The 26,310-nt window shown below is 39.4% G+C and overlaps 2 protein-coding genes across 3 annotated transcripts in view; one reads left to right on the top strand and one right to left on the bottom strand.

The window, feature by feature from the left end:
- Positions 1–21,764, bottom strand: part of acsl6 (acyl-CoA synthetase long chain family member 6) — a 57,573-nt gene extending 35,809 nt beyond the window's left edge. Inside the window, exons 1-2 of the mRNA XM_076274228.1 lie at positions 21,648–21,764; positions 10,389–10,433 (exon numbers count right to left, since the gene is read on the bottom strand). The gene's annotated coding sequence lies outside the window, so the exon portion shown is untranslated. The remainder of the gene's footprint in view (positions 1–10,388; positions 10,434–21,647) is intronic.
- On the top strand, positions 1,931–4,920 carry irf1b (interferon regulatory factor 1b). 2 transcript variants are annotated; one of them, XM_076273769.1, is made up of 10 exons: positions 1,931–2,018; positions 2,413–2,504; positions 2,650–2,749; positions 2,869–3,039; positions 3,131–3,171; positions 3,289–3,385; positions 3,491–3,592; positions 3,707–3,735; positions 3,873–4,020; positions 4,287–4,920. In XM_076273769.1, exons 2-10 carry the CDS (start codon positions 2,418–2,420, stop codon positions 4,403–4,405), a joined length of 894 nt encoding a protein of 297 aa, XP_076129884.1. In that variant the 5' UTR covers positions 1,931–2,018; positions 2,413–2,417; the 3' UTR covers positions 4,406–4,920. The 2 variants fall into 2 exon arrangements, with proteins under 2 accessions (XP_076129884.1, XP_076129885.1); XM_076273770.1 differs by having other exon boundaries at positions 4,290–4,920.
- Positions 21,765–26,310: the final 4,546 nt, after the last annotated feature.

The following is a 26,310-nucleotide window of genomic DNA, read 5'->3' on the forward strand; positions in this document are numbered from 1 at the left end:
TTGTGAGCGTCGAAGGAGGAAGCAGCCGCAGATCAGTGAGCTTGTTATGACGCTTTCAACATGATCTGAGAGAGGATTTCATTGCATAGCAGCCTATAGGCTACATATCGAAGAAAACAAACCCATACAAAGCTATCACCTCTTTTTGTCAAGATTTTTTTTTACTGATGTGTCTTCTTAACTATCTAAAGAGAAAAGAGCACAAAAGGAAACGTCCCTGGAATGTCCATGATGGGAACCCCCAGCGCGCGACTTGTGAAATTCCCAAGGAAAACACCCACTCTTCCCTCTCGGCTCGGCACGACTCCGAAGTGCACAGCCCTCTCGATGAACCTCGTGCGACATTCAGTAGTAATAGACATTCGCCTGAAATTCAAAACATGGCTAAATCTCTAACCCGTCAAAAGCCAAATACCCACTCATAGAGGAAGTTGTTCTGACTTGTGTTTCAGTTGTGAAACTGTAAACACTGGACATGAAATTCAAGTGAACAATTTTAAGCTCTTCTTTTTCATAAAACCGTTTGAGTGGGCTTTTCAAAATAAAAGTCTCCAAAAATATATATACATCGATCTCAAATACGCTAGCCTAGGCAACCATTGATTAAATAAAGTCATAATGACATCTGTGAACGTTGTCAGAAATTTGGGATAACAGAAAACTGCTATGGTCAGGCCTAATGCTAGTAAACAATGGCAGGCTAAGATAGGCTATTCAATTCTAAGGTATAAATCCTACTCCTGGTGACCAACCAAAAGGTGGGCAATAAATTCCATCACCATGTCAACATCACATTAGTATTGATGAAATAAAGTCATAATGATAGTTGTGAAAAGTGTCCAAAATCTGTGAAATCAGAAAACATTTTTCGCTGCATGAAAATGTAATGATAATAAAGGTTCTTGAATCTTGAAAATAGTGATTATGGAAATCGACCTTGAAGATCAGAAGTTTGGGACCAAACAAAGGGTGTGGACAATAAATTCCAGCATATAGGCTATGTCAATATATGTCCGTATCACATTATTGATGAAATAAGTAGATATTTGAAAGTTTGCCATTTCTGAAGTTTAGCAGGTAGCCTGAGCAAATGTTGCAAGTCTACAAAAATGTGATTCATGATGACAACAAGAGTGTAGCCTATCTGAGAGGTAGGCAAGGTGAAGTCAGAGCCGTATGGTGAAGTAACTCATTACCGCCCTCTGCCGGAGGTTTCAAGATCACAAAGGGCTTTCTCGGAAATGGGCCACTTCTAGGATATAGTCAATGAGTGCATAGTGCATAGTGAATGTCTGCATGGCTAGTCATGAAGTGTGTGACATCATAAGAACACTATGGGGAATGAAATAGACAATGCAATGTGCACACTCACATGGGGAGAAACAGAGAGATTCTTGCATATTGGGCAAACCTTTTAGAAGTAATTTCAGAATACAGTCTTTTTAAAGATCATTATTAAAGCGATGGTTGCATGGTGATGGCCAAATCCACTCCAGTTGTAAACATACGTATTACGTACTACTGTATATAAATAGGCGATGTGCACCGTTAAATAATAAACTAGCTAAGTGTCCTATTTTAATTGTATCATAGTTTATATTTTGGAAGTCGCTTTGTCCTAATGGCTGATTACAGTAATAAGGTTTACATTTCGGTTTTAAGGAAGTCTGCTGAGCACGAGGTTCACAGGGTGTTACACCCACCACCACTCTCCCACCACAGTCTGTAGCATGCTTGGTGTACAACAGCATGATTTCCGAGAAATCAGCCTGCCTGAGTTTGAGCGCCGCTCCACTAACATGCGCATGCGTGAGGAGGTTGCCAAAGCCAGTAGAATGACCGGTTTGTGGGGCTGTTGGTTTTGATAGCGTATAGGAAAGCCCCGCTGCAGAGTATAAATTTGGACTTCAGAGTCGTGAGACGTAGTGAGACGAGAGACTGTGGTCGTGCAAGTAGCGTCTTGGAGTGGATTATATTTTCCCCGTACCAATTGGAAATATCATTGCTCGCTAACGGCCGTAAGTTTCACATTTATTTCATATGGCCTATGTGGGATACGAGCATTTGCAAGTTGCCTTCTTGCGGATTTTTGTGTGTTTTTATTTTCAAATGTAATTTTATGCATGTTTGCACTGTTCTGCGAAATGTTTAGTTGCAACATGGCCAAGTAAAGTTAAAATAAATTGGCGTTTTGTTTTGAGTGCGCGCGACAGAAAATGTCTTTGAGATAGCAATCCATCCATTTTGCATATGACGTTAGGCTAATTGAGGTTAGAGAAACTTTGTTATGTGCAGTGTTAGGCTACTTCCTGGTCATAAACTCCGTTTCATATGCAGACCTTTCCATGTAGGTCACTATTACATTTTCACACGTACATGCATATATATTTATATTTATTTATGTTTATGCAGAAGTTATGCCTGTATCCAGAATGCGCATGCGACCCTGGCTGGAGGGCCAGATCGAATCCAGGTCTATCGATGGTTTGGAGTGGGTGGATAAGGTATGCAGAGTACATCTCTTATTGTCAAAATACATTTTTCATACAGCTACTTTGATTTCTGTTGTCAACCTGTATAAACTTAAGGTTATATGCCATATGAATTTAAACAAGAGGATCATGCATATCTTACTCACTACTTTACTAGGACAAGATGATCTTTTCCATTCCCTGGAAGCATGCAGCTCGCCATGGCTGGTGTCAGGACAAGGATGCCAGTCTTTTCAAGGAGTGGGCCATCCACACCGGTTAGTAGCATTCCTTCATCAAAGCAAACACACCGTTTTGTGTTGCATTACACTTAGTTGTTTTACAGTAAATGGTATTGATGCAAACTTATCGATTTTGCAATGCAATTTTATTGCAGGTAAATACAAACCTGGTGTGACTCAAGCAGACCCTAAAACATGGAAGGCGAATTTCCGCTGTGCCATGAACTCCCTGCCTGACATCGAGGAGGTGAAAGATAAAAGCATCAACAAGGGATGTGGAGCTGTGCGAGTCTACCGAATGCTGCCGGAAGTGCACAAAAAGAAAGGTGAGCACACTTCTCTCACAATGAGGCAATTCAATACATTTAAATATTTTAGAAGAATAGCATCTAAATCCAGCCCTCTTTATTTTCAAAGACAAGAGGTCAAGATCAAGGGATGGAAAGAGAAAGATTAAGGTAAGCATTTTTGTTGTTGCCATTGTTTGTTACTTTCTTTGCAACTCTGGCCTTCCTTTGCATGATGGTGGAGGAAATCTAAATATATATATTAAAAATGAATTTTGTCATTTCCAGGTCAAGAGGGAGTTCAGGGATATGTGTGATGAAGAACCTCCCAGGGTTTCTTTCAGTAGCATTCAGAATAATTTAGTGGACAGCACCGAGGATATAGGTATGAGTTCTCTCATTTTGACAAGCTAACATAGACAACAACCGTGTGAGTGCAATTCATGACATGTACCATGTTATTCATTCTTTTATTGTGTTCTCAACACAGATATTCCTACAAAACCATATATTGATGGACTCGAAGTACTCATAGGTCCTGACACAACGGACTGGGTTTCAGCCTTCCAGGTTTCTCCAGATCACTCAATAGGTAGCCATCTTAAATAAATCTGTCATTATCTGTACCTTCAGACATACAGTCAGTAATATTTTTGTACAAATTAAGGGTGGAATTGAGATTCATGTTTTCTTGTTGACTTTGCAGGTTATGATGATGATCTCAATCTCATTGGGGTAAGTTCAATTTATGAGCAATATTAATTTCAATGTCAGTGTGCTATTCATTGTCAGGAATACCCTTACTTGTGAAATATTCTATACTAACAAATTGGCAATCTAGTCTAAAATATATATTCTGTTTGGCTTTACAGATCTCACAACAACTGGAGCGTGACCAAGCTCAGTGGTATGCTAACGATATTGATGGGAAGGGTTTCCTGAGCAATGAAGTAGGCACAAGCACAAGCACACAGACAGAATCGTATCACAGTCCTCAGAGCCAGTGGAGTGATTCATCAGGTAAATGCAAAATTGTAATATACATGCTTAAAATATGTTTGGGGGTTTAAAGTGATGTTCAGCAGCCTGGGTATATGTGTGTATTTTTTGAGTAGCTATTGTAATGTGTGTAAAGTCTTTTGTGAAATCATGTAAAGTCATGCCTGACACACTTGAAAAAAATTTATTCAAAGAGTGAGGTTGGCTTAATTTTGCTCAACCATATCTCTATTCATAATAACATTCAGTTCAATGTAATCTTATGTCTTTGTAATTCTTGTTTTCAGAAGAAATTGAACTCCAGCTCGTCACAGAACTAGTGTCTCAACATGCAATGGAAGAACAGCCCATTTATGGGGAAATGTGGACATACGTAGGGAACACAATGCCACAGCTGGTCTGCTAGCTTTGGCTCCCGACTCCACACTAAGCTACTGTATATAGTACTCCTGTGACTCCTCACATGCCCCGTGTACCTGCCTGCCTCAGGTATGGCTACACTACAGAAACTCTAGCAAATGGACTTACACAAACGAACCAGTGATGAAGCAGTTCTGTGGTTCACAGACTACACACACACACACACACACACACAACTGATCATGTATGGGGGATGTGTGTGGATGTTTTCTCATCCATCAAGGAAGTTGTCATATTCATCTGTATATACATTTTGTTACTCTATACTTACTATAAGTTTGGTGTTAACAGATCTGATAAATTAAGTAACTGAATTGGAACGATATGTCAAATTCAATCCCAAAATTTTCTACTGTGACCTTTGTCCGTTACTATTACCTATGACCTTCTTTCAGGTAACAATATTTGTACCATTTATAAAGTTTCTGGGTGTGAGATATGTGAATTGTAAATATGTTAATGTTCTATTTTTACAAAATAAAGTATTAAATCTCTGTAAAATCCGTATCCAGGTTTTTCTTGAAGACTCAACACACACATTATGTAATGTACTGCCATATTACACTAATATAGTACAACAATGTTGAAGTCAACACAAAATACACTTCATCATGTGAAAAATGTTTACAGACTTTTACAACTTGACTATGTTTTTCTTTTACATTTTAATTTATCTTTTTGACAAAAAAATGCTACCATTTTCATGGGACCACAAAGGCAACAATGTATTCAGTCAGACAGAAGTAGAACAAAGACTTATCTGGTCTCCCTCCCCTACCTGTAAAAAAGGCCACAACCGGGAATCCACTCTGGCTACACTAACAATCCTTAATTGTACAGAGCACAAAACACTGGCTCATAACATGTCTTGATGTGCTATAGACACCCTATTACTTTAGTCTTGTGAGGAAGTGTAAGACAAAGTGTATGACAATTGAGCAAGGTGTTAATGTTTACACCTTCTCCACAGCTCTGTGAAGTGCAAAGCAAACCCAAAGGCAACATGTACACAAGATGTCTAACAATTTCACACAATTGAGCCTCTTACTCTACAAGTCTGTATCTTGCAACATCATACTCTTGGGTGTCCTGTTCATGCAGGACATAGCACCTGTTTTCAAATATAGGAGGTTTAGTTAAATTACTTAGTTTAGTGTTATTGAAGGTTTAGTTAAGTTTTAATATTTTAATTTGCTAAACTGCAAAATGAGCCATTTCTAAATGTAACTCAAATGTATAGTGAATTATGGTAAATGTATACAAAACAAAAACAAAGGGCAAGGGAAGAGTGATATTATTTACCAATAACGTATCCATTGCATTAATTGTCCAAAGTAAATCTATAGGTGTTTTTATGTTGCTTTTCCCCATCTTTATGTCACTGTGACACACACACACATGCACACAACTAAGACATTTGGAGAATGTGGAGTATCTAGGTGTTTACAATCTGGAAATATTTTATTTCTTAAGTTTTTGCAGCATTCATTCCAAAATCAAGGAAGTGCAACCGTGTGGTGTCTGACTATATAGTCTGACAGATTTGGATGGTAATGTTGAAGGGAAAGACAGGAACAGAAGGATGAAGAAAGCCTGAACACAAAAGGAGGAACAACAGAAGGGAGCAAAGATTATTTGAAAGGAAGGCTCTTGCTAGAGAATGCGCCCAGGGAGTAGTCCAACCTTGAACCATTGGATACATTTTTTTTCGTTGGCTGACACTTTTAACCAGAGCGACTCACATATGAGAATTATTACAAGGGCCAGTCTCCCCGGAGCAACTTAAGGTAAAGTGCCTTGCTCAAGGGCACAACTGTCGTCGGGAATCAAACCCACAACTTTATTGGCTACTGGATGCTAGATGTTAGCCCAACTCCTTAACCACTACACTACCAAACCATTTCCAAACCCATCCAAAGATTTGATAGACGATTGATACTTATATTCACAGCTTTGCAGAGAATGCCAAAGAATAACAGTCACTCTATGACATTGCAGGTAGACACTAATCTCTGGGAAGAATATATACCTTTAATCTGTATCAACGTTCACACATGAAAGGAACCTATAGTATGTGGTCAGGCTAATTCAGTTCAACTGCTAGAGAAGAGACTTTCCTTTTCTACTGTGAGATTCTGAAGCCATATAAGACATGAATACATGCATGCCTAGATGATAGGCTGGGGTTTATGAGGTACTACACAAGCTGACTAAACAATCGGTTTGGCAACTCTTCCTCATAGCAGTTTCAGCCACGTGTATGGAATCGCTTAGATAAGCAGAAAAGCCTAACACAGTAACAGTAGCTGCACATCGACATACAATTAAGCCCATTGACACAGGTGTTCCTTCAATAGAGTGCAGCCTTATTGGCTATGTATGTACTACTCTGGGGCGAGTTTCCAAAACCAGTTACTAACCTGTTAGCAACTTAGTTGGTTGGCAATGGGAAATTGCATTGCAACCAACAAAGTTGCTAATTTAATTTAAAAACGCGCCCCTGTTCAAGAAGGTAGACCTACATGGTGGTATATTGTGAATAAGCCTATCAGATAGGACCCTCAGCATACTGCTGCCCCAGCTGATAAAACAGTGTTTTTTTAAACAGCACAAACTTATGTTTTTTTGTTTTTTTTAAACATAATTTCAAACTTTCAATTGTCTCTATAGTATCACGCAGGATTTTGAGTGATATGGAAATAGCAACCGAATGTGAGGAATGATGAGATAGAACCTGATGGCTTACAAAAAAACCTCAGGAAATTGCATGACCTTTGTTTTCGAACAGTTACTGTATTAATCTTTCATAGACGTCTAAAATGAAGCCTGTATGAAACAAATAATAATATGGTCACCTATGGGAGGACAGATACTGACGAAAAGTAAATGTCAGCAATGGAAGGGTTAACAGCTAGAGTTTAGTAAAAAAAAAAGAAAAAAGAAAGAAAAGGAATGTAAACATGTGGGTGCATCACAGGCATTTATGTGTTGGGCAACGTTTCAATGGGGGATAAATTGGAGACATGTCACTGATTTGCAGTTTGTGTTTGGGAGAACAAAAACATTTACACACGTAAAAGCTGCTAAACCAACATGTCTGCATTATTCCATTTAATTGTTAGGCTACATTGTTGACTTTTCTCTGAACTTAAAACTATCCACGAAGGCTGTTTGTGCCATGTGTTGTGCCTCTACACAGCCTGAGAGTGCTGATAACTGAAACCCTACACACAGGCTGCTGCCATCACGTAATAGCTTGGGCCTTACCTCTCCTGCATGACATTATGGTACTGATACAATTGATACAATGTAATGTTATTACCAAACCATTAAAGGAACACAATCAAGCACTGATATCTACTGTATGTCCCTTGGCATCAATATTCAACGCTATTTAGCACAAAGATGGTAACCCAGATAGTCAAAAACTGACTAAAAGGGTCATGATCCTACCCAATCAACAACTGGTGCACCTGTGTACATGGGCAATATCAAGCCTTCCAGGCGTGCTCTGGCAAGGTCAGAGACAGCTCTCTGCGTATTGTTAGTCAGCGTAGCATGACAATGAGTTTGAAGCTGTAATTTTAAGGTAAAAGAACTGCATTGTGGTCCTTTAAAGGTGCTCTAAGTAGTGCTGGGTAACGTCAATTCTGTTGACGTTCAAACAAAACAGAGAGCTAGCTCGCTACTTCCTCCCCCTCCCTTCCGTGCAATTGAAACTCTGCTAAACGAGCATCTTGTCTGTGATTTGCTGGAACAGTTTGTTATGTTTTATGGGCTAGGTTTGCCCAGGTTAGAGTTCCGTTTTTGGAGCCTGGGCTGTCCACAGAGATCACGTTTTTTTACAGTGTCAGGACACAGGCAGCTGGCGGATTGTGAGGTGATGTTTGCAAGTGACAAAAAATGTTTTAGCCTAAAAAAAGCGTAGCATCGCTTAGAGCACTAGAGTCCATGTGTTGTATATATTTTGTCATATCAAATGAACTAAAGTCATTTTCAAATTGGGTTCAGCAAGATATTACAAGATGAGAACCTGATCATTTTCATGTAAAAACATTTACTCTTGTGCTGAGCTACTTTTGTTATCAACTCCACCTCGAGAGAGACATATAGTCTTCAGACAGAGAGACACAGACCTCGAGAGAGACACATAGACCTTGAGAGAGACACATACTGTAGTCTTCAGACAGAGAGACAGACAGACACATAGTCTTCAGACAGAGAGACAGACAGACAGATCAAAAAAACTGGCTTCACTGTTTTGGCTTTATTGTAAGAGAGTCTCACTTACATTGCATTTACATATATAGTATACCATAAACATGCAAACATCAGGTAAGGTGTGAACACATTTGTAGGTTTATGAGGGTTTTTTTCAGCGGTGGTAAGTCATGTGCCAGAGTGTCTGAATCAAGTGCACAGAAGTGGGTAGATGGGTGGAACTCTGTGACTGAGTTTCACAATGAGTGGACTAGTGGCTATTTTCAATGTCAATCTCGGAAGCCTCATATCCTCCTTGACAATGTGTGTATATTTCATTAAAACAATAAGGTTCAACAATTCATAGAATGTTATGATGAGAACTATCAGTCCTTTACATAAGTTCACACATCACAAATTTCAAGGACCCTTGGGAGCCTGTTAAACACGTAATGGCTCCTTTTTTGGGAAAAAAAGAATTTACAAGAAAAGCAACACTATTCCAAGTCAGATACATTCATGGTCTGTACACCACCCATGTCGAGATAATCTTGTTGGTTTGCTGGCTATGGATGATTGTGATATAAAATGCTCAATGGTGTTTCAAGCCCCCACCGTCGATTTCAAGGCAGCGCTGCGACCGTCGACTTCAAAGCACCTAACCCCCCTAGTGCCTTCAAGGCACCTAACCCTAACCCTAACCCTAACCCTTGCCAAAGTCAAGTGCCTTCCAAGCAGCGCTGCCTGGAAGACGACGTTGGGGGCTTAAAACACCAAGTAACATAGAACACTTTTAGGATCAGACCACCTATTGCTCCGACTCCTTTGCATGGCTTTGAACACATTTTGGTACACTGATGAATACTAATGCAATGACAATAAATAAACAGATCACAAGTGGGTGGAAGGGTGAACATGAAGGCTACACCTACGGCCTTATGCAGTAACTGGATAAGGACCAAAGTAAATGAGTAATTACACTACTCTACCTAATTAAACCAGAGAAAAGAATGCTGATTATTTGTTATAGGTCAATAAAGGATACCACATTAAGGATATTAGTGAGGTTGTATAACCAAGGTCATAATTCGTCCGCCGCTCACGGCCCTGAACCCGCCATCTCAAGACACACCGGCATGACAATCAAACTTCCAACTAAGCGGTTAGAAGTGTTCTTAAGGTTAGGGGTGTGAGGATTTACACGGCAACTAGCATGCTAGCTCAGTTCGCCTCTGTTACACTCACCTCCCTAAATCCTCACTCCCATGATCAAGCCAAAACGATCAACAAAATCAAGTATATAAAAAGCTTGTGTAGACTGGGAGTGAGGGTGGGGGGATGTACAATACAAAGCATGTTAATAAAATAGTAGTAACTTTAAGAACTTTAAGTAACTTTTTTACATGACACAATTACCACTTATCTTTTTACAATGTTAACTGTTTTTGCAGATTACATTTCTTTTTTTATCACATTTACTAGTACTGATATTATTCAAGTGCTTGTTTCAGAAAGTCACAAAGAGAAACATTCACTTGAGTAAACAAAGAAACACAAAGAGTAAGAGGGCAAACAAAAAAGGATTACTGTAAATGCATCAACGCATGAATTGGCAGCCAAACAACATTTTCAACCAGAAGAAAATAACAGTGTCTTTGCAATCAGTGGTTCAGAACTATGCACAATGATTTAATAATCCTAGGTAGTAACTTTGTAATAAACTGAGGCTGTTACTGACATCATGTGACATCTGTATAATACATACTTACCAAATGTTACTGCCACCACCCCCCAGGGATTCTGTGTCTCCAATGCTTTGTAAGAAAAAGAAAGGGAGGAAAGAAAATATGTATGAAACATGTTGAGGATGAGGAATACTTAGTCCTGACAGGTCAAACAAGGACTTAGGGGTCAGCTGTACTGTGTCGTTGACACTAGACCGCATTTCAATTGAGATTGAGAGTGGGTCTGGAAAGGGTTCATTGATTTACGACTTCCAGGGGCATAACTAGCAGTGAAATTGGTACACAAGATAACTTAAAAACTTAAATTGGTGCATGAAACTCTCAACAAATCATTTCAGAAGTGCAGAAATCTTGTAAACAAAGGTTTTGAATACACATCTGTATCTTTTTGACCCTGTCGCCATCTGCGCAGACACTGGTTCTTTTGAATGCACTGCTCTGTCATCATATGAAGCCTGCCCTGTGCCAGGTTAGTGATTGTGATTGGCTGCCTGGGTTTTAGGAACATTGAAAATGAGTGGCAATGGCCTCTTGACCAGACGGACCTGCAGAACAAATTCAAATTTGCCAAAGGTTCATATGAGTATTCCCAAGTTACTGTCTCTATCCAGTAACACACTGCTAATTTGAATTGCAAAACAGTAGTTGAATTCAATTACACTATATTGAAGCTAGCAAAGAAAGAGCAAAACAACAGCACTCTGACAGTGGTGGGTATGATGTTACTTGCATTGCAGCTCCCCCACCATTGCACGACTCTTTGACAATTGTGTTACTCTTAAACCATCGATATTTATTATTCAATATTCATTCATTTGAATTCCCCATATCCCTTGTAAGGTGTATTTTTTCAAACTCAGACTCATTGGCCTTGGCTCATTTTCTGTGAACATAAAAAATAACTTATTTTCAATGACTGCACACGGTACACTCCCCCTACACATAAATATTACATATTTATAAATGTGATCTCACAGGGGTAAATGGCAATTATTAATCATAATTATGTCTATCATTGGTAATTAAGTTAAAGTAAACATATGATATGTATTTTTACATAAATGACTATGGCTTTATTGATTTAAAAACCTAATGATGTGGCGGGTCCACCAGACCCGGGAACATTGGCTGAGTAACAAAAATATGGATACCTTACAAGGGTTAAATGATAAGCTCCTTGAGCATCATGTTGATTGGCTGGGATAATTTGTGGCTCGGATCAAACCACTATGTTGATCTCACATTTACAGAGCCAAGAATGTGTACAAAGTCAAACAAACGTCTGAGTTTGTATGAGTGCACAAACACCAGACTTAGAGGACCGCTTGAGGCAGTTTATTGAATTTCACAAAAAGCAAAAAAAAAAACACATTCAACACCCTTAGCAACATGATGCCAAAAGGCGTGGTCCTTCTACTGGTTGTTGTCTGATCAATCTAATTGCAAAGACCCATGGGGTAACCCCCTAGAAGCCTGTTCACCAGCATTTTGGTACTTCCCTGACTTTACATAGAGACACTTTGCAATGACTCATTGCTCACAATGATGCTACTCATTGTGTTACACAATACGGAGAAACCTGTTTCACACAGTCCACGGCTTTATGAAAATACAGTTTATGGAGTTATACCACTGTATACTGACGGATAATATTCTTTGGTCATGGGCAAGGCCTATTGAAGATAATTTAGCTGAAAAGAATAGTGCAATGCTAAATTCCTCAGCAAATAAACATGGCAACATAACAATACAAATTGCTGGTTGTTGTTGCTTTTCAACCTTTGTAATGTAAACACGACTTAAAAAAACAAAACAATTAATGCAATTACACAGGAAATACTGGTTCCACTGACCCAGATGCACCACAGGTATTCTATCATGCATCATCTAAAAGTACACACGATTCTAAAACAGATGTTGATCTCTCTCAATAGGGGAGCTATACTGGGCCCAGAACTCGGCTGTTGTTGGTGGTGAGCTCAGACCGTGTGAAGGGAGGAAGTGGTGTAGACGAAACTGAGCTCGTCCTCCTGCTGCCTGGGTGGGAATCAACTTCATAACGGTCACCTGGTGCAACAGCTCTACTTCTCTATTTGTAAAGCGTGGCGTAGACCTAGACTACAGTCAGACGTCTGATAATGTCTGGCCGGTTGTTGAGCATCTGTAGCTCCAATGTGTAATGTGCTGATGTGTGATGCACCCAGCATCACCAATACCGACAGACCTCTGTCGACTTGTTTGCGGCCAATTCAATATTTGTTTTTGTAAAAACAGGTTAATCTGATTGGCTTGCCTACTTGTTGCATGAAAGCACAACACAATCATCAGATATTCTTGTAAGGGGATTCAATCCTGATAGTTAGCATTTTGCATCTGAAGTTTCTCCTTTTTTTTCCTCAGCCTAATTTTTTTGCATAACCAAAAGGACTGACAATACCAGTGTCATTGAAAACATATTATCAAACACACTTTTTATCAGAGGTAGATTGTGTACTGTCTTTGGTGAGCAACATTTGTGGGAAAATGGTAAACCAGGTCTGTTGTGAGACCCGCTGTGCAAAGGCAACACAAGGCCACAATCAGCATTCATTGTATTTAGTGCTTTGAAGTCTACCAGGTCATTCCTCACACAACCGTTTTAATTGCAAAAAACACCAAAACTCAAATTTACAAAATGTGACACAGGGCTGTTAGATAGGGGACCCAATCACCCTCTTATGAAACTGAGCCAACCACCCTCCTTTGAAACTGTGCCAACTACCCCTTCTATGATACTGTTGTTTGTTTGGTAAGACTTTCATAATACATAGCACCACAAAAATGTGGGTGTGTGTTTTATAATTACACTATTGCTGCAAATCACAGGTGTAAACAAGTAAACTGGGCTCTCCACTCAGTTTTGGTCCAAGCAGGTAATTACCACAATAGCTCCATCAACTTCTATGACTCACAAAAATGGGATCAAAGTAAGTATGAATATTGACAGCAGCAAAACAATAATCACTATTTGGTCACCAGTTTCTGTGGATACAACACTGAGGATAAACAGATTTTGTTCAGCAGTGTGCAGTGGTATGTACATCTGTGTGCACAGTTCTAGGCCTATGGGGGTACATGTCTCCAAATTCTTTGAGAGACTTCTTGGAGACATTACATAACTAAAAGTATTGTACGGTACTCTAACCTGGGGGCTGGGATGATGATAATGGGGAAAGAAACGTGTTTTGAGTCTTGGCTTGTGCCTCCACAGATAGGCCTCAGGAAGGCAGGATCAATGAATTCCCAATAAAAGGCTGATATAGGCTGATAGGCCTAATGAAGGTAAGAGGGCAATTCCGCGCAAAACTGTCACATCCATAATGCAATAGAATAACATTTAAGCTACGGAGCTACAGCAATAGAATAACATTTAAGCTACGGAGCTACAGCAATAGAATAACATTTAAGCTACAGAGCTAGCGATATACTGTAATAACATTTAAGCTACAGAGCTAGCGATAGAATAACATCTAAGCTATAGTGCAGAGGAGACTATACATCTGTCAATACTGAAGGATAGGAGTGCCTACATTAAGTACTAGTCAAGTGTGGTAGGAGAAGAAGTGGTAGAAGAGAGAAGAGAGGGAAGTAGAGAGGCAGGAGGTAGAGGAGGGAAGAGGGGGAAGCACATGTTAGTGTGTAAGAGCATACATCTTCAGTGTTCAGTGTTTTTACAAACAAGAAAAAAACATGTCTATCTCCCATGACTTGCGGCTTCTTTGAGCATATGAGGAAAAGGAAATCTATGTGCTTTGGTATAGGAAGCGCATAGAATCAAATCAGATGACAAGCCCTTCAGGAGAACATTGTGTTAATTTCATGCGTTCAAAGGAAATCTATGTGCTTTGGTATGGGAAGTGCATAGAATCAAATCAGATGACAAGCCCTTCAGGAGAAAATTGTGTTAATTTCATGCGTTCTTCATGGGTTAATTTAAACCCCTTGAGAAGAACTGAAAACATTCATTAGTCTTTTATTGTAGTGTTTTATTTACATACCGTCTTCTGTATGGTTTGTAAACACAGGTTTAAAAAAAATGTGTCTTCCTCTAACTGAAGACCCGGGAGGACTCGTTCTTTTTCATCTGTCATCCAGTTTCATCTCAATGGCAGGTATTAAACAAATGAATGGCAAAACACTCACTACAATCACCTGAGAACAATTAGGCGGTATGAATTGACGTTTCTGGCGCACAGCCATACTTTGGCAGGTACAAACATGTAACTGATCTAGATTTTCAGGATTATATTCTTCAAGACCTTGTTTGACCTACCTTGCCACTGTTTGTTTTCAATGCTTTATGTGGCAGCCGTGGCCCACTGGTTAGCACTCTGGACCTGTTGCCGGTTCAAGCCCCGACCAGTGGGAATGGCTGAGGTGCCCTTGAGCAAGGCACCTAAACCTCACTGCTCCCCGAGCGCCGCTGTTGTTGCAGGCAGCTCACTGTGCCGGGATTAGTGCTTCACTTCACTGTGTGCTGAGTGTGTTTCACTAATTCACGGATTGGGATAAATGCAGAGACCAAATTTCCCTCACTGGATCAAAAGAGTATATATACTTATACTTATTGTTGCTGTAGTGATGTTTTTTCATTTAACTTTTTTTTTATCCAGTTACTATTTTTATTTGTACATTTTAGCTGTTTGTTGTTGGTTGCTGCTGTCCAATATTTAGCTCAATCTCTGATCTTTAGCCTACATCATTAAACGATTAATAATCTACTCATAATTGAGTTATCTGGTTTTGTATTCGGCAGTGAAAATGTTTTAGATTTGTGAACAGAGAATGAATAATGATTTAAATTATATTATTGCATCAATATGAACAGTTGCATAGTTATGAAAATAGGTCAAAAATTTTTGTTGGATGCAAGGAACTAAAGGTCTGTTCAAGTCCTGTGACCTACCAAAGGCACTGAAGACTAACCTGGAAACTCAACACGGCCATGGGAATTATTATTATTGGTAGATACGAGAGGACTCTGTACTATGTCAACAGACTTTTTCTTGACTTAAAGCCAGTTACTACTAGGGACAACAATCAGTGAACACCGTCTTTTATTACAAATAAAAATGCTGTAATTCTTCCTGGATAAATTCCTGAATAGGGCTTTTCACATTGCAGTACAGACTTTGTTTACATTATAATGGTATCCCTTATTTCGAATGGCACTATCAAAACGCAACATCACAAACCAGACGGTCTCACAATTGGATTTTGTTGCCAAAACAGCGCTTGTCTTTCAAACCATACAGGGGGCAATTTGCACAATTAGCCAAGAAACTGCATCCAAGCAAATAAGAAGCCCAGTGGTGACATACAGTAGGCAGCTGTTACTACCTCAAGTTTCTGTCATATCCACAATGTCAGATAATGTCACCATCATTTTTATATTTCTTTTCTTTTCCTTTTTTCAAGGGTGGGGGGTGCAGGGTGGGGACAGCAACAGGGACTCAGGACCAGCCCAGCACAAGCGGCTAGTAACTTGTGCCAACTCACTTAAAATGATCATATAATGTTCTGTGGTTAGTCATCCTGGCATTCTGCCTCGTGCTAGTAGCCACCACCTGAGCCCACAAATAAACCTGCTGCAAAACCACCCTTGTCTTTCTCACCTTCCTCACCTAAACCTTAGGTAACTTCCCATTTTATGTAAACAGACACACTCTGGCATCACATTCAGCTTGTTTTTTGTCACGTGGGTTTTTTGGGTGACTATCCCTTTAAATTGTTATGGCTCTGTGATTTCAGATTTCATTGTAAATGCCTCAGGTTGCCATACAGGGCAAAGATTCCCAGCTGTAGGGTGGAAAACAATGTTTTTGTGTGTTTCAGCATGGCAGAAAATGCTCAAATCTGTGAGTGGAGCATATATGTACAATGATTTTGCCATTCTACCGTTCTAAAGACTGACTAAAGTAATAAAAAACAGACATTCTAACTTTGCTCGGCCCAACTTTAGTATGTCTGTCCTTCATAGATGATGAGTCAAGCCTACAGAAGCATGCAACAGTATGCTATAACTTGTTTTCAAAGGAACAGGGTTGGTGTCCTGTAAACTACCTTTCCTATAAATGGCACCATTTCTCCTAAAGGTTGCACTACTGCAACAAGCCTGATGGGGGAGCTTTAGCAGGAAATGTTTTTGAACTTTGTAGCCTGCACCAAGGGATGATGTGGTGGGGGTGGTGGTGCTGGTGAGGTGACCCCCCCCATGATTTATGCAGAATGTCGTAAGTGTGTGTGAGTGTGTGTGAGCAGGGGGTGGGGGGGGGGGGGGGGGGGGGTTAATGGGCTTTTTTATGGCCATTGACTAAGAATGATACAAGGGATTTCTCCCATCAGAAAACGTGTTGCAGTGGTGAATGCTTAATATTCAGGCTTAAACAAGGAATCTGCATGAGAAAACAGTATTGCATTATTCCCACTGGAGGACATCGGAAAGATGGACAGAAATATCAGTCCTGGTTTATTTCAATGAAGATCCATTCCTCACTCAGCGATGCACAGATAAACAAACACTGAACCAGTGACACTCAGGCCAATTACCATTACAAACCTCCTCAGCCCATCCATAAGCATCTCAGCAAAGGCTTCTATTGTAATTTCATTAAGCGATTGAGCTAGACTATGTGCTCAGACATCTTGATATTTCCATATATTGAAGTAGAAATATGGGATTAAGGAGCTGGTGAGAGTAAACTGTCTCTGTCCTGTAATGCATTTTTACCCTGGCTGAGTGCCTGTCTTGTTTAATGTGTCTGACACGTTAAGCTAGCCAGGACACTGAAGAATAAAGTAACAAATAAACCAACTGGTTTATCAAGTTAATTTAACACTCTACAGTTTGACAGGGTGCAGTGACGTACACAACTTTTACTTATATTTTGATAAGAAGGAATACAGAATTAGAAGACTGGTGAAAGTAAACTGTCCATTTCCTGTAATGCATTTTTACCCTGGCTGTGTGCCTGTCTTGATTTATTTGTAAATGCCTCAGGCTAGCATACTAGATGCCTAAGAATCCCATCTGTAGGCTAGAAAACACATCCCCATTGTCATAGTTACCTGATCATCATGTATTTTGCACTTATCAATGTCATGTATCAATATTTTTAATATCCAAATGTTTCTGTGTGTTTCTGCATGACAGAAAATGCTCAAATCTGAGACTGGAGCACATGTACAATGATTCTAATAATGTGTCAGGACAAGCCTCACCACCTGTTAACAGAAGGGCTGATCTTTGATCCTATCAACAGTGCTGTGTCCATTTACTGTAAATCAGCACTGAGCCTTTTCCTCATTACTTTATGCTACTGCCAGGACTAGTGTTAAGCATAGCCTACATACAGCACCCAAAAGGAAAACATATATTACAATGTCTTCCATCTCAGATGTGTCAGGGAATAGAGGCTCTAAAATATTTAAATACATCATGCAAACACAATTAATTCAATACATTATTATTATTATTGTTGTTGTTGTTGTTGCTGTTGGAGTGAAAACTAAACATTAAAGTCATTGAAGTGCTTAATATTTAAATAAAATGCTAAATCTTTATGGACATATCATGGCTTCAGTTGAAAGCCATAAAGTATGGTTATCTCAGTTGAACCCTGCCTGAGCAGATTGCTCCCACAGTTTCACATGCCTGTAACCGTCTCCGAGAACTTAGCCATTTCCCGTAAATCACGCCGGTTCTCCAATGGGGTGCAATTTCTGCAGGGACCTGAGGGGGGCGCTTTTTATTTTAGTAAATCAGCAGACAGCCGCACTGGAGACAGAACCATCTGGTTGCTAAAGTGTCTATGAACATCCGACACATAGGCCTACCTAAACATTATACTTTTTAAAAAGTACAAATACTGACATAGAAGTAGTGAGTATTCGGTATCAACAAGATTTACAACCTAATAAATAAACCCGGTTCTCAATTTTGCTACTTAAGGGATTCAGGTTGTCGTCACTGTTATAACCTCCTTTTGTCTAATATAGTCTAATACATCAGTCATCAGTCCTGGCTCTGGGTCATGTTTACATTCCGGTTACTCCTTCTATTCAGGCGCTGCAATGTGTGCGAGATAACTGCAGAAGCAGTAGACATATGGGTGGGACTGCAGCATGGCAAGGAAAACTGTATAACAACAAACAGGCCAAAGTTTGTGAACGACTAAAGTCAGCTTGACTATTCTCACCACACAGGACATATATAAAAAAGGCACATCCAGACTCAGCCAAACAACAACAGAAACACTCACACACACATTCTGCATAAATCATTGTTTGTGCACGAGGCAAAACCTGTGGACGAGGTCAAATGTCAAATTTTGAAAGCTTTATTTTCCCTACTTGCACAGCTGTGAGTGTAATATATAGCCTACATGGTCATCCATTTTTCTTATTGAGGTCAACAGGCAGTTGAGCTGGTTACCTTTTGCATGCAGAGTCTCATACTCGAGAATCTCTTACATAAAGATATCCTCAGACAGATTCCAAAGTCTTGACTGCCAGCCACCAAAGATATGCTGATAAGACCCAGAGGAATGGCTGATGGTTATCAACAACAACAATTGTAAACTCAGTGTGGCGCCAAAACACTTGAAAAGGTTATAAATAGTTGTTAGTATCCTCTAAATAACCTCTTTTAAAGAGATTTTCATCAATATATCATCTTGTTGTGAGGCATTTACCTGAAACACTTTAAGACTTGTAGCCTACTGCCAGTGACTGAGCCTATTACAAGAACAAAGATGGCATGTCTGCTGAGCTGAAGTAACTAGAAAGGCTGCTACTGACACCGTGTGGTGTTCAGAAGAATTACATTCTCCCTGCTCAAAATTAACCAACCAACACCAACAATGACGGGTAATCATTCCTTTCTGTTGGTCGATCTTCCCTCCCAACCTTTCTTTCTTCCTTTCCTACATCCAAGACCCTCTCCCTCTAATAAAGGTGTGAAGGAAATGGGGAAAGAATGCCATAAAGATGGGGAATCAAGGACTATGAAAAATGAGATGTGCATTAAGCTTATAATTCTACAGACTACATTCTGACAAGCCAAAGGTCAACTCCAAGTATGATTAAAAATACCAATCACTACAAAATTTGGAAAGCAAAGATTTGTTTTACTCTTTTCCCCCTCCAACATTCCACATCTCTGCACAAAACAGTAATTATCACCTTACAGACACAATATAAGATAATGTTAGGCTATTTGTAATGCTATTTGAGCCCAACAGCGATGTTTGTTGAAGAGCCATTCCCATTTCAAGAGCCAGAACTGTTATTTTGAGGACACACACAGAGATCGGACAGGAAGAGTACTGTGAAGAGCCGATAGTGAGGAGGAAGTCTTAAAATAAACTAACAGAGCTAGGGTATGCTAGGCCCTTGCCAGCCATAGGATTAGTATTTCACTCAAGGACAGAGGTAGCTGGATGGACAAAGGCAACACCAAAGATTAAATGGACGTTTTTGGCTTAGATAACGCTATCTAAAATGGACTAGTTTCTGCACTAGTGGACTACAGTATCATTTTTATGACATTCCTGTTTTTCTTTTGTATCTTAAAGATTGTCAAGGTTAATTTTTGGATCTGCTACGCTGCATAACAGGGTTGTGCAAAATTCAAAGTGCAATTATGTTTCCTGTTTGCTACCTCAATTGAAATGCAAGTCAAATTCAAGAATTGAATTGGAATTTAAGAGCCAGTTTCAATTCCATTCTTGAACTTTGCACAACCCTGCTGCATAGTAACTTTTCACAATATAGCTGACATAACTATAAGCTGCAGAAATCAAACTGAAACTCTCAGACAACAAAGGCATGTAATATTTCTACACTGGAACAGCAGAGTCATATAGACGTATTTCATGTAGGTAATTTTTTGGGGTTGGTGGGTGCATTGATGTGGCTACACTGAAACACCAAGCGTAAGGTAATGTTGCTTGGTTGATTCTGGCATTCTGATTAGGCCAGGGGTACGTTTCCCAAAAAGATAACAATGTGGAACTATTGTTCCGAAACACAGGCGTTCCCCAAAAAACATAGTTCGAGCTATGTTGATGCAACTTACGTAGTCCTTGTAAACAGGGGTGTAGTAGTAAAACAAGAGGTGGGTAAACTATGAATTCTGTGATCACGGTAAGGTGGACTGCGCCATGCGATATCGGATTTTTAAAAAAGGCATTCAGAACATGTTTAATGACAATAGGGGTTATTATTGTCCAATGTTTATAACAATCCCAGTGGTATTAAATTGTTCCTATAGAGCGTTGATGAGTGTAGCCTACATATTGTGAATGTGGATAATACAGTGTGATTTTTTAATGTTAAAAGTTGCAATTGGTGAATAAACTATTTTGAGAGGTGGATATTCTCTAACAAGAGGTTTATAAACTGTGTTTACTTGCGTTTAGCCTCCATTACACCCCTGCTTGTAAAGGAAGGCTATAGCCTACCAACTGTTAATCCTCTCTGTGTGTGTACTTGACTCTTGGAAACAATGTAACAATATTCTAGCCAATCAACATGTTACTTCAGAGGTTTGGAAGAATTTGATTGACTGTTTGACTGGCAAATATAAAAAATGACAGAATTGTGGACTGTGCCTTCCCCTCAGAAAATGATTCAGATGTTGAGGTTTTGTGAGGTTTTTTAAGAACTCAAGAGTATTTTACCGATGGAAAATAATTTCTTTGTCAAGTCACTTTGCTATTTTAAGGATACAAAATAATATCCTTGTCTTTGTTGGTGCAATGTTTTTAAATGTAATTAAATGTAGCCTATATTGATTTGTAGCAAAAGCATAGCCTGAGCTACACAGCTCGACATAATGTGCATTTTCACCCAAGATATATATACTGTAGCATGGCAGTACACATTGAAATCTTTTTTTTCTCCTTGAGCTGCATGCAACGTTACATGGTATTATATAGGCCTAGCCCTAGCCTAAACACTTTCGCTTTCACATTCTCTAACTGTCCATAGGCTATTTAAAAACCTAAGAAATTCACAAAATGAGGGAAAGTAACACAATCTAGACGTGTCGTGGGTTGTTTATTTTAGAACAACCTGGACAGGAATAAACAGTAGTCTAATTACAAATGCGAAAACTCCAATATTTTCTGATTAAATCCCCCTGCTGGCATATGATCCGCAGCTAACTGTTTTCTTACAAACAACATCGTTTATTCAGTAGCCTAGGCTATCTCTTCCATTACAAATATATTTCGCGCTTACCTTGAAGACATTCCAAACTTCATATTCCACATGATGGGCCTACTGCACATATTTTATATCCAACATTGTACGTAAATGTTCTGCATTGAACCCGATACACAAGGACTGTTTTGGATAACTTGGTTTTACTTTCACTTAGCTTTTTTTTTCCACAGGGCTTTTCGGTTCGTTTGAACTTATGGGAGGAGTCACAGGAAAGCAATCCTTATCTTATACGTGGTGAAGGAATGCATGGCTAGAAAATATAAACAAAGAGTTGTAGTCTGGTATACTTTGACTCTTTTGATTAGCCCATTTATTTATTCTTGACCAACGCTACGGTCAGAAAGTTGCCTATTATATAATATATAGGCTAAAGAGTTTGGCTCCAAAATGCTATAGCCTATCCACCATTTTAATGAATTTACATTTACATTTTGTTTTTCAAGTAGGCCTAATTTCAGTAGAACTGTAATTGGATATTGTTATTTGATTGATCTTTACTTAATCAAAACAACACAACTGCAATTTGATTGATATTACCTGAAATACACAATTAAATAGCATGAGTCATGATTTTTTAATGTTTTTAAAAACGGAGATATAGCGTTTTGGAACCAAACACTCCATATATTATATTATTGAATTTATTATTGAATTATTCAATGTCACTAGCCTTCTATTCTTAACAATCAAGACCTCAAGCACAGAAGGTATTTGGAGCATCTATGAGGTTTTCATGCCTTCCACATACCACCATCAGATGGAGCCATTGGCCCCAACCTGCTGCTTCAAAGACATTTTTTACTGTAATGTCTCTTTAGTCCTTGTCCTCAGATGTTTCTGAGTTTTAGCCTCTTCTTCTGCTTGTCACTCTGTCTTGAATCCTCCTGAGCTGTGAGCATGGGCAGATTATGAGCCACTACGCCCCTGGGCACAGACGTGAAAAGAGCCCTGGCCCCTGCCAGCCTAAGCTCCGGGGGCATCCTCTCCCGTATAATACAGTTTTGAAACATAACCCCTTAAATGATGACTAAATGATGGCTTACAAGTGGAGTGTGGAGGACATGTAGATGTCCACCAAGGACCAACAGGGCCTGTGGCCCCCTAGGCGCCACCATACGCTAGACTGTACACCATGCTGCTGGGTTGTAGAACTCAGTCCTGTAGCCTTTGCACTGATCTTTGGCTTTCTTTTTCGCCAGAGTGAACAATCAGATGGTCTCATAGACGATGATAAGGAGCTGTTGACAACCCATATGTCAATTTTATTTCCTTTTCACAGTAATTAAATTAAATGTACTAGCTTAAATCTGACAGAAGATGCCATCATATTGTGGTGGGCCATTTATTTCTCAGAAATGAAGAAAATAGAACATTATTGGGCCAGGGAGATAGATATAGCCTATAGATGTAGGCCTAATATTCTCAAGCTGCTGCAACTGATGACTGCTGAACACTGAGGCATCATAGATGCCCACTCTTCCCCACCGTAGACTAAAAACCTCATGCATTTATGGAGGATTATTTGAGTGCTGTGTCTCCTCATTAGAAAGTCTCTGGTGTAACGTGCTTGCGTAGACTTGCGATCCATTTGTACATGCTGACGGTTTGTGATAACTCGTGACTTGTGAAATTACGTAACTTCCTTGTACGAGATCGCTTCTCGTCAGACTAGTTTAGGGGGGCGTGTCGTCGTATAATTTTTGAAGTTTCAAGCAAGTGCACGTCATTTTTTGTGACAATCAAGCAAGTCATAGCTTGGGTCAAGCAAGTCACAAGTCAAGTCATACAAATTCATGATGATTTACCCATGTTTTCATTTTGAAATATACTACCGCCTATGTATGGTGTTTGGTTGGTGGTTTTACAAATGTATTTGAGATACATATTGAGCCTGTTTCTGTTTATCTGGATGTGTTGCCTCATGCCACCTTTGAATAAATCAGTGCCCCACTAGGGCCACCCTTGTTAAAAATGTCTAGAAAAGGACAGCCTCAATAAAAGCTCTGTAAAACAGTCATTAATGTTTTGTCCACCTAGAATTTGGCAAATTTCCTGAGTGCAGAGTCGTTGTTAGTCTCTCTTACACACAGAAGCAGTGTTCAAGTTGAATTTAAGCTTTACGCTTTGGGCGAACGCACAGCTGCACAAACTAAACATAACGCACAGGCCAGGCATAGGCTATACTCACTTAGAGTAAAAGTACGGCACATGCCATTAGGTTTTAAAGTTGCTGGGGTGTCTGACATCACACTAAGTTGGCAACACTGTTCGTAGGTGATTCAGTGACATGACTCCAGCGTAAAAGGAGCTCCCTGGAGTATTGGACCCTTAATGAGAAGAGTGGAGACAACAGGTTGTATACGGTAAGTCAACAACTAATGTTATAATGCTAGTAGGATACAGTTATATACGGAAGCTTATTGCTGCCACACTAAAAGAAATAAAAAGGCTCAGTATTATGTAATTACGTGAAAAGTTTCTTGTTATAACAATATCTTTTTCATGTTTTAACAAGATATTTATCACGTTATTACATGAAATTATCACGTTATTTCATGATACTGATATTTTCACGTTATAACATGAAAATATCATGTTATTTCAAGATATGATATTTTTACGTTTTAACAAGATATTTATCACGTTATTACATGAAATTATCACGTTATTTCATGATACTGATATGATACTGATTTTTCACCCTTCCCCACAGCCTTAGAAATGACAGCGAGGACCTGACATGCAGGCTACCGAGCCAGAGCGGTCTATACATTCACCCACATTGCGTGAAGATTTGCATATTTATCAAAGCCCTTTCTCCCTCTTGCGTCAGGTTAGCGAAAGTTTTATTTATTGTGTTGATAAGAAGATAAAGCAGAACTATCAGGCTGTGTGAGCCATATACAGTCTATGGTGTGAGCAGGCTATCCTGCACAGAACCTCTCTATCGGCCTCCTTTTCAGCAGCTCTCTGCCGATACACACACATCCCTCTTCGCTGCTCCTCAGTCAGCTGGGAATTGACCACACACACAGCCTACACACTCATACACACATGCACAAAAACAAACACTCATCAAGCAGCACTGTAATAGCAGTCAGGGTGCAAGTTCATAGACACTAGTTATCATTTATGCCAGCCATGAGCTCTCGTGGCCTTGTTTCGTTTAGTTTCGTTATTTTGAAATAACGTGATAATTTCATGTAAAAATTTTGGAAGAAAGAAGGATTTTGCAAGGGATCTTTCAACACATTCTAAAACTACACTCTCTCCTCTTTCCAATGACACCCCACTTGTGAAATTCTATGGTGGAAAATGCCCTTTTTTTGCCCCTCTGAAAATACAGTATATATTTTGTGAAATTGCAGAATTTCAACACTTGAACAGGGACAGATAGCCCATGAAGGATTTTGCAAGGGATCCTTCACCACATTCTGAAACTACACTCTCTCCTCTTTCCAATGACACCCCACTTGTGAAATTCTATGGTGGAAAATGGCCTTTTTGGCCCTTTGAAAATATAGTATGTATTTGGGAAATTGCAGATTTTCAACACTTGAACAGGGACAGATAGCCCATGAAGGATTTTGCAAGGGATGTTTCACCACATTCTGAAACTACACTTCCTCCCCTTTCCAATGACACCCAACTTGTGAAATTCTATGGTGGAAAATGGCATATTTAGCCCCTCTGAAAATATAGTATATATTTGTGAAATTGCAGAATTTCAACACTTGAACAGGGACAGATAGCCCCTGAAGGATTTTGCAAGGGATCTTTCACCACATTCCGAAACTACACTCTCTCCTCTTTCCAATGACACCCCACTTGTGAAATTCTATGGTGGAAAATGGCCTTTTTGGCCCTTTGAAAATATAGTATGTATTTGGGAAATTGCAGATTTTCAACACTTGAACAGGGACAGATAGCCCATGAAGGATTTTGCAAGGGATGTTTCACCACATTCTGAAACTACACTCTCTCCTCTTTCCAATGACACCCCACTTGTGAAATTCTATGGTGGAAAATGGCATATTTAGCCCCTCTAAAAATATAGTATATATTTGTGAAATTGCAGAATTTCAACACTTGAACAGGGACAGATAGCCCATGAAGGATTTTGCAAGGGATGTTTCACCACATTCTGAAACTACACTTCCTCCCCTTTCCAATGACACCCAACTTGTGAAATTCTATGGTGGAAAATGGCATATTTAGCCCCTCTGAAAATATAGTATATATTTGTGAAATTGCAGAATTTCAACACTTGAACAGGGACAGATAGCCCCTGAAGGATTTTGCAAGGGATCTTTCACCACATTCCGAAACTACACTCTCTCCTCTTTCCAATGACACCCCACTTGTGAAATTCTATGGTGGAAAATGGCCTTTTTGGCCCTTTGAAAATATAGTATGTATTTGGGAAATTGCAGATTTTCAACACTTGAACAGGGACAGATAGCCCATGAAGGATTTTGCAAGGGATGTTTCACCACATTCTGAAACTACACTCTCTCCTCTTTCCAATGACACCCCACTTGTGAAATTCTATGGTGGAAAATGGCATATTTAGCCCCTCTAAAAATATAGTATATATTTGTGAAATTGCAGAATTTCAACACTTGAACAGGGACAGATAGCCCATGAAGGATTTTGCAAGGGATCTTTCACCACATTC

The sequence above is a fragment of the Alosa pseudoharengus genome, unplaced genomic scaffold, assembly GCF_046254945.1.
Source record: "Alosa pseudoharengus isolate Yale_2024_CS ecotype anadromous, Long Island Sound unplaced genomic scaffold, YU_APseudo_1.1 YU_APseudo_1.1_scf_8, whole genome shotgun sequence".
Lineage (NCBI taxonomy): Eukaryota > Metazoa > Chordata > Actinopteri > Clupeiformes > Clupeidae > Alosa > Alosa pseudoharengus.